The sequence below is a fragment of the Dermochelys coriacea genome, chromosome 10, assembly GCF_009764565.3.
Source record: "Dermochelys coriacea isolate rDerCor1 chromosome 10, rDerCor1.pri.v4, whole genome shotgun sequence".
In the NCBI taxonomy this organism is placed as follows: domain Eukaryota; kingdom Metazoa; phylum Chordata; order Testudines; family Dermochelyidae; genus Dermochelys; species Dermochelys coriacea.
Genome location: NC_050077.1, coordinates 79,045,964 through 79,055,560, shown reverse-complemented (window position 1 = coordinate 79,055,560; position 9,597 = coordinate 79,045,964). Strand labels below are relative to the sequence as shown.

The following is a 9,597-nucleotide window of genomic DNA, read 5'->3' as shown; positions in this document are numbered from 1 at the left end:
AAAATTAGAAAAAAGTCAAATATCAGTCCACTAGCTGAGAAGTGGGCAGAAGGCATTACTTTGAGCATGTGTCTCAGTTTCTAAACACAGGCTCAGTTTAATATTTGTAATTCATAAAAGCGTAATAAGTTACAGCCCTGTTTATGTGCAGTTATTTCAAAGTGACATGAACTCTCAACATGATACAGTCTTTTACCATGATACTGCATCCAGGTTTACATTATGAGTCAGAGGCCTAAAAGAGACTCTTGGAAGAGTCTATGTTTTAGAAAACCTGTTATAGATTCATGGATAGATTGAGGACAATAAGAAAAATATTGTGACGTGTATTCCATTAAAACGTTTTCCTCCATGTTATTTAATGTAAGGCATTTTTAATGGATTTTTCTCTTGCCCAATGCATCTCAGCTATTTCTAGGATGCCTGCCACCTCGGTGTCTACGCATTTAGAATAACTTTATGGTTCGTGTTTCTCTTTCATTTTAGTCACATCCTTCTTTACATCTGAAAGGATGTACACACTGCCATTGAAAGACTGAGGTGGCCAATAAGGCAACCCTAGATAGGCCAGAAGGGAGAGGTTAAAGTATGAAGTCTGGGCATATCCAGAACTTGAAGCATATCCACCAACATGAGAAACTTTACCTAGTGACTGTGAGAACTTGAGCCATTTACTTCTATAGAACTTACACAACTTTTTGTAAAGTGTATAGCCCTTAGGATTTCGTTGATAATTTTGCAAAATATGAACTGAATGGAAACCGATGTAGTGTGTTTTCCTGAGTTTGCAAACAGCTCCAGTAGTTCTGTTGATTCTCCAGCTTCTCCTAAGCAGCAGAAAAGTGAAATTAGCAATACTCCAAAGTTTCACTGCTGCTATTCAGGACCTCACAGGCAATAGTAACGCAATCAAGAATCAAGTCAATGTCACGCTGCTTGAGAAAACTACCATGCAAGAGCAGACATGAGCACTGGGGTTATTCCACCACTAGAGGGTGGTGGAACTTCCAAGTTCTGTTGTACACCTACAAGCCAGAGGTTGCTACAATACATGGAAACCCCCAAGCAGCTTCAAGGATAGAAAGTTGCTAAAAATCCCAGCACTATATGCAATCCCCCCACAACTGAGGATGGCAGGCTTCTAAGATGCTGCCCCTAGAATTCTCTGGTATCTCCCATCTTTCATCTACACTGCCAGCTAGTAGGCTCTAATAAATTGTTTGATACAATTTTCAAGTCCTGTTTATAAATGCCAGTCAGAGGTTCGTCCAAATGTTTTTCTAAAAACTTTAGTTATTTCCAGAGCTGACTGACTATAAATCGCTGAAGATAATTGTCCAAAAATCTATATAAATGACAACTTAAGCCTAGTTGCACAGGTTAGTTTACAAGCATAACAAAAGCGTTACCATAATACAAATCATAGTTCTATTAAATAATCTTAAATGTAAATATAAAGTCATTTTATGGAGGGGGGATTTCTACTTGGATACTTTAAAAACACAATTTAATAAGATTCTTGCAATTTTAATCTTGACTATGTAAGCACAGTGCAACTCTGAAAGACGAAAGCACAAAGCATGCAAGGGCTGGTGTTTGCTGGTTACTGTTGTGTAGCCAATACTGGCCAGTCCTGTCTCCTCTTTGGGAAAACAGGACTTCTTGACCCTTTTTTCTTTAAAAATTGACACTTCCATCATCTGGTAGAAAAAAGGTTTTCTTCAAAAGAAAGTACTAAACTTCTGGCTGTTTCCTCTAATGTCGAGCACTAAAGTGGGTTTTTGAAAGATCTGTGTGATAAGCCTGGATGACAGAAAAGCATTCCAGATTGCCATCATTAAGCAAGAGATATCCCCGCATCCAGATGAAGTGATAAAGCCTTCTACATTTTCCCAAAACATCATCAGAAGAACAAAGTACTGTTTCCTGTATTCTACAAACATCAAAATGTTTGAATGACCATAAACAAACAGTTAATTCAATGTATGTGTTCAGTGCCAAAATTTTACTAGCTTTTCTTCCATTAGACACACAACTTTTCTGGATGGCCATCATCCAACCAACCAAACAGTAGCCAAATGGTGTGTACTCTAAGAGAACAATTCTAATTCCAGTGGGTATTGATTTAGAGGCTAAATTTCTGCTGTGTGTTCTCTAGTTTATTTTAGATGATAAAAAGCATGCAAAATTACCAATATCCTCCTGGACAATTTCCACCTGTAGACTTCACTTGAAAATGTTCTACTAATGAAAAATTACAAATCTGAGCCTGAAATACTACACAATTACCATATGCCTTTGTACAAATAAATATATCTGGATCCAGTAGGATTTTGGCAGATATTACTTACCAAATAGGTTTTGTTTCACACAAACAGGACCTTGCAGATAAAAAAAAGTGTTTCTCATTAATTTCCTATACCATTTAAGGACAAACTACTTTAAGTTTGTCAGATAAGCATAATTAAACAGAACTAAATCGATCTACCCTCTGACAAAGCCATGCTGGAAAAAAAAAAATCAAGCTTTTTTAAATTTTGTGTAAAAATAATTTATTGTCTAACAATAGAAACAGGGTTATTTATTGTCTTAGTTAGGCATTCACTAATGTGTGCTTTTCTCTTAAGGAATAAAATGTAGTGCTTCGTAAAAGAGTAATGAGGAAATCTTCTTGGCTGATGATACCAATATCACACATTTTGGAGTTGAAGCACCCTTAAAGAAATACCTGCTTCATTTATTGTAATGGACGATGAAATACTTAATGTTTCTGTTAATTTACAGCCATCCTGTTTGACAACTTTCATGCACTTTTTGTTTTATATTGTGCACCGCCATTTCCTTTTCTTTTAGTCTTCTTCACTGTGGTAAGTTTGAGAGTGTGAAATCTGCAGTCCCTATAAAGCGTTTTTGAATTCTGCTGGAACCAGGGATGTAAGTACCCGTTATAGAAGTCAGCAGCTGTAAGCTTCTTCTTTAAAATGACAGTTTTGACTCCGACCCAGCCTTCCTAGAAAGGAAAATAAAAGATGCACACACTAAGGACTGGTTTCAGAGTAGCAGCTGTGTTAGTCTGTATTCACAAAAAAGAAAAGGAGTACTTGTGGCACCTTAGAGACTACAGCCACAGCTCACGAAAGCTTATGCTCAAATAAATTTGTTAGTCTCTAAGGTGCCACACGTACACTAAGGACTCTACCTACTAGCTAAGTTTGTTAAAGCCTGACCATTCTTACGTTAGGGTGCAGATTATTAAAAACAGAGGTGGTAGTCTAAAAATCATCTTCAGAACCCTGAATAGAAAGCAAAGGCTGAAAACATACCTTGCAATGTACCACCAATGTCTGTGACGATTTATGGTATAATACTGATCCTGGAACAATTCCATGCTCATTTAATAGTTGATCTGCAAACAAATAGGAACTTCTTGCATTTTCACGCTACTGAATAAGAGTAAAAAACATGAAACTTATTTTTTATGCCTGTCTCTGAAACTAGACAGTTATGTAAAAAAGTTATGACAGTTATCGGTTTGCACAAAAAACCTCATTGTTCCTTATGATATATAGCAGAGGAGCAAGTCAGAGTAAGGGGTGAAAGTGTCCCATAAGTAACAGAAGATATCTAGCATGGTCCCCAACTTTTCCAAAAGCATGCATAAGCTCCCTTGTAGTAATAAAGGCATGTTTGCTCGGTAGGGGACTTAGTGAAGCCACACTGTACGGTACACTGCTTTCTAATAGGTCCCCAAACAAAACAGTCAATATAGTAGAGTGGATACTAGAGGTACCATTAACTTCTTCTGGATGTTACCCATCTCCCCTGAGAGAGGATTTCAGGAAACACAAAAGAGAGGCTGGCCTTCCTTATGGATGACCCAGGCTCAACAGGTCTACGCCTATAACTATTAATTTTACCAGACACAGAAATAATAGAATCATAGAAATGAATGGCTGGAAGGGACCTCAAGAGGTCATCCAGTCTAGCCACCTATGTAGAGGCAGGGCTAGGTAAACCTAGACAGTCACCGACAGGTGTTGGTCCAACCTGTTTTTAAAGACCTCCAACAATGGGGATTCCAAAGCCTCCCTTGGAACCCTATTCCAGAACTCAATTACACTTATAGTTAGAAAGTTTTTCCTACTACTTAACCTAAGTCTGTCTTCCTGCAGATTAAGCCCATTACGTCCTGTCCTACCTTCAGTAGAGATGAACAACTGATCACCCTCTTTATAACAGTCCTTAATGTATTTGAGACAGTTATCCAGTCCTATCCAGTCCCCCACTCAGCTTTCTTTTACAAGACTAAGCATATCCAGACTTAACCTTTCCTCATAGGTCAGGTTTTCTAAACATTTTATCATTTCTGTTGCTCTCCTCTGGACTCTCTCTCTCCAATTTATCTACTTCTTTCCTGAAGTGTGGCACCCAGAATTGGGAACAGAACTCCAGCCGAGTCCTTACCATTGCCAAGTAGAGTGGGACAATTAACTCCTGTGTCTTAAATACGACAGTCCTGTTAATAAACCTCAGAATGACATTAGCCTTTTTTTTGTAACTGCATCATATTGACGACTCGTATTCAGGTTGTGATCCACTATAACCCCCAAGTCAGTTGGCCAGGCAATAGTACTGCTAATAGTTATTCCCCATTTTAGATTTATGCATTTGATTTCTCCTTCCTAAAGGTAGTACACTGCATTTGTCTTTACTGAATTTCATCTTGTTGATTTCAGATCAACTTTCCAATTAGTCAAGATCATTTTCCATTCTAATTCTGTCCTCCAAAGTGCTTGCAACCTCCCCTCCCCCACCTCCCTTGGTGTCATCTGCAAATCTTATAAGCACATTCTTCACAGCATTATCCAAGTCATTAATAAAAATACATTGGGAGCAATTTATAAGTTTCTATGCATTTAGATGAGAATATTTATTCTTGTTTAATTCCACTAGACTCCTAGTTAAAAACTTGCATCATGTAACTGTCGCCTAGCATAGCTTCATGTTCACTTCCAATTAAATTAAATCACTGTCAGGGTTTGTAAAATCATGTAGCAGAGAATGTTAACAGATTAAAGTAAATACCAGCAAAGCTGCGAATGTTATGCACTTCCACAAAATCCAGAAGTTTAACAGTATTTCCCATCCACAATGTCTGCAATGGAAGCTGGAAATACATAAGGAGATATGACAAACTGAGAACATTTTTATAGGAGTCTCAGTCAACTACTTTGTTTTTTAATGTGAAAAGTGTGGTAAACAGCACTAAGGCAAAGGTTTAGGGACTATTCCTGGTCAGGTGGACTGTCTACAGGTCAACATGCATATAAGCACCTGATCTTTTTTGTTCTTCTCCTATTCCTTCCTCTCAAACTTTACAACCATATTAAGCTACACATTAAAAAAAAGTTACTCTCTAGTACTAACAGTGAATGATAAATACCTAAATACACTTGGATGGAGGACTCAAGAACTCCTATACCTGTGAAATTTTAATGCTTCACAAACAAGAAATGTGTGTACACAAACCTGGTATGTTTGTAGTTAATAACCGAAGGATACATTTGCATCCTTTAAAACAGTTAACCATAACTTTACTCAGCACTTCACAAATATAGCATCATTCCTCTGAATGAATGCACTCTCTGAAGTACCACAGATATCCCCATTTTACTGACAGGGAAATTGAAGCAGAGAAGTTAAATAACTTGGCAAGGTCACAGTAAGTTAATAGAGCTAGCATTAGAACTCAGGAGATGTTCTTGGATCCATGTCCTATCCTCATGCAACTTGACTGCTTTGCCTCTCTAAAAAGAGCCAATCCACCATTTAAAAGGCTAAAGCATCAACACCCAATTAGGGTAAGATTTACCTTATAGGAAAGCTTCTAAAAAATTATTTCTATTTTGTCTTACTGTAGCTCCTATGGCACGTTGTAGTCGTAATATCTGCTCAGGAGTTTGTTCTTCCCATTTTATACAACTCATAGCAACAGTGACTTTAGGAGCTAGAAAAAACCAAAGCAAAAAAAGACTTTATTCAGTTGTAAATAAACACAAAGCAAAAATATAACTTAAAGCGTAATTTGTAAAGCCAATAAAAGCATTTACGTCTGTCTTCTTGTTGCACCACCAGCACTAGAAGATCACACAAGTTAATAACACCTGTGCTCAAGCCTAATAGTTAATTTTCTGGTAACGCAGACAGGAATAGCATGAAACTGATTAGAACCTTGAGATGTAGTCTTTCCTTTAGCGGTTGCAGGGGCTGTCAGAAAATTGTTACTGCTAGAATCTAAGGAAAGATTCTGCAGTGTTCTACCACCCCCCCACCCCTCCCATGATGTTAATCCTTTAACACAGAAGTCATTGGAAGTTTTCCGTTGATTTCAAGAGATACAGACATAGCCCTAAATAAGAACCAACACACACAAGAGTGCCCAAAAACACATAATATAGGATCACGGGAACTGAATTCTATACCCAGGTAATACTGAAAAAAAAAAATGAAAAACATACAATTTGCATTAAATACTCAGTACCTACCAAATGTTACTCCTTCATTTGGTTGCTCTCTTTTGTTTTTTAAACTTTCAGGTAAGTTTTTCAAAACTGAAATGAGCTGCAAAACATAAAAAAAGGCTTTGTACAGAACAGATTTAAATAGCACATGAGCATTATATTAAATATATTGCCAGTAGCATTCCTCCAAGACTTTTAAAGCCGCACACATTTTGATCAGTCCAACTTTCTAAAAGCTCAAAAGAAACTCATTTCACTGAACTAAGAACACACTTAACTGTGCTATAAACTAATTTTTCCAATTAAAACTGAAAATTCTTCAACCTTATTCTGGCAGCTAGCCTGCGAGTGTCACTGGGTGTAAAATCAAGTGAAAAATCTGCCACTGACTTCAATGGAAGCAGTGTCAGCCTGAGTATTCATACACCGTGTTTAAAAAGTTGTTCTTTGGACATAGGCACTGATTCCATGGGTGCTCTGGAGCTGGAGTATCCACAGAAAAAAACCAGTAGGTGCTCAGTACCCACCAGCCACCCTTGAACAGCTGTTCAGCAGTGGGTAGGCAGCACAGTGAGGATGGGGTCTTGGGGGAGGGGTGGAGTGGGAGCAGGGCCTCTTGGTGGAATGGGTGTGGATCACTCACCCAGAAAAATAAAAATCAGTGCCTGTGCTCTGGACAGTTAAACCAGAACTAGTGTCCACTGGAACCAGTTAATAGACTGGGACACCAATACTGCCAATGCATTTTTTCAGCAATGCAGGATACTCAGAACTGCCAAATTTCAGACCACCTATATCTATTTTCCTGTCAAAGCTTGCAGTTAAATCATGGTAGCATTAAAAGCAGTTAGGTTTGTGTATTGAGGGAATGTACTCCTTTGTTTTCTAATGCAATTTACAAATAGCTCATAATAAGAAATGCTTCTCAGAATGGAAACTGAGGACAATGCAATGAATAAAGTGGGCAGTTACTTGCGTAGGTTTACCATGTTTGCACCCAACTTTGATAATATTGCTTCTAGTTCCTTTGCTGTGCACTGGGAAGGAACAGCAAACTTTTCCTGCTTAATAATTGGACCTACATCAAACCTAAAAACAAAACACACATACATTAGCTTCTTCCTCTAGTGGACTATCACTTCATTCACACTAGCTCTCGTGAACAATTATGGTCGGAATATTGGTCTTACAATTGCAAGTGCTTTACCTCAAGAAAAAAGGTCTGAAATATTCAAGGTGAATTTCATACATTATTGAGATATGTTATCCAACAGAAGTAGGACAGGAAGAATATTCCTCTAGTATAGCTAAAAACAGACAGGTCCACAGTAAAGGGGCATAGCATGTACCTTTTAATGTACTCGGTACACTATGCCATTTCATTTTATGTTCAGTTTGAGAAATGAACAAGTTTGTAGAACCTGTGAATACACCATATAGCATCTAGAAAAGCAGATCAGAGGAGAGAGGTAATTTACCAGCATCACTGCACAGTTGACTTGAGATCAGTAGTCCTGCAGATCTCGTGCTATTTTTGACTTACACAGCACAAAGTGCTCAACAGACAGCTGTGACAAATCAATTTGTCCACTCACAAACTGTATACATGACGAGCCACAGAAGTTCAGGTAAAACTTCTGAACTGTTTGAAAGTATTTAATATTAAACCATCCGTATGGGTGCATATATCCATTTTAATTAAATGAAATTAACGTCAATACTATTTAACTTAAAAAGAAAAAAATATTCAACACAGTATTAACTTAATATTTGTGAAAGGCAGACATTGCAGTGACTGAATCTTTTTTAAAATGTTTGCTGTACCTTTTAGGCTTAATTTGCATAATTGTCACCCCAGTTACTGTATCACCATGAAGCACTGTGTGGACTATCGGTGCAGGGCCACGCCACCTTGGGAGATAGCTGGGATGGACATTCAAGACGCCACTGAATCAGAATATTTTTAAATTAGAATAGGACCAGTAATTCTGTAACACACATAAATGGGTATTAACCATTTATTATATTGAACTTCCTTCTTATAAAAAGATGTTTTAGCTTTTCAGATGTATTGAAAATTCAATCAGTTTAACTAAGTCATATTTAAAATGCCAAACCTAAGAGCAAAGCAGCCATTTTAGAGGCATATTTACACTATACAGCTTTAATGTCTGGCAACAAGTGAACACGGGAATGGGAACAAAAGTAGTAAGGGGAACATACCACATATTTAGAAGGACCTCATTAACTTTTTTTAAGTCATTTCCGTATGTCAACGTTTTTGTTTTTGAATCTACTATTGTTACAAGCAGCACCCAAACTAACTGGAACAGATTCAAGAAAATAAATTTCTCTATTTTGTTCAGTTTATTAACTTTGCACATTCGATAGCCTTTCTGCATAATTAGTTTTAACAGTTTGCAGAGCTTGTGATTTTCAAAGCCATAAAAATGTGCTGCGGAACTCAGCCACAAGCTTAGCATTGGCAATGACTCAACTTTTTTTGAAAAATGACTGGTTTTTGACTTGATGCTGTCCCTTTAAAGGGATTCTTCACAATGCAAAAGACCCAAAGCTCAGATGGGCTTTTCACATGCTACTATTAACAAAGGCTAGATGACAAGAAACATATACCATATCCGAAAACAGGCTGCTGCTCCATCATGTCTGACTTACTATGGAAACTGAAGAATGAGGTCCTCACTCAGAAGGCGCCCAAACGATGCCACCACTCCGACGTCAAACTGGCCACTGGGTCCCGTATCCGGCCAGTCATGGGTTGGGAGTTGAAACTGTTTGGTGCAGTTTTTCACAGGAAGACCCCTTGGCAAAGGGGATGGCAGGGTCACCACCTCCAGCCTGTCTATGAGCGGCTCCTCCCTGGGCTCCCTGTGGCAGAACGACAAGGCGGCATATGCCAGTGAGTGACCAGCACAGCTAGGAAGGGAAGGCAAAGCCTTTCTATGAACAACAGGTGGAGAAACAACTGCTCCTTTCTTTCTGCTCCCCCAGGCACCCCAACCCTACCCCATCTCATGGCCTCTCACCACCACCCCTGCTCCCCATCATCCTTGCC

At 38.3% G+C, this 9,597-nt stretch overlaps 1 protein-coding gene across 1 annotated transcript in view; it reads right to left on the bottom strand.

Moving 5' to 3' along the window:
- Positions 1–2,535: 2,535 nt before the first annotated feature.
- Positions 2,536–9,597, bottom strand: part of MTFMT (mitochondrial methionyl-tRNA formyltransferase) — a 25,456-nt gene continuing 18,394 nt past the window's right edge. Inside the window, exons 2-9 of the mRNA XM_043494687.1 lie at positions 9,198–9,544; positions 8,346–8,468; positions 7,508–7,610; positions 6,546–6,621; positions 5,916–6,007; positions 5,086–5,167; positions 3,324–3,406; positions 2,536–3,010 (exon numbers count right to left, since the gene is read on the bottom strand). Of these exons, the coding sequence (XP_043350622.1) occupies positions 2,804–3,010; positions 3,324–3,406; positions 5,086–5,167; positions 5,916–6,007; positions 6,546–6,621; positions 7,508–7,610; positions 8,346–8,468; positions 9,198–9,544 (1,113 nt within the window). The 3' untranslated portion in view covers positions 2,536–2,803. The remainder of the gene's footprint in view (positions 3,011–3,323; positions 3,407–5,085; positions 5,168–5,915; positions 6,008–6,545; positions 6,622–7,507; positions 7,611–8,345; positions 8,469–9,197; positions 9,545–9,597) is intronic.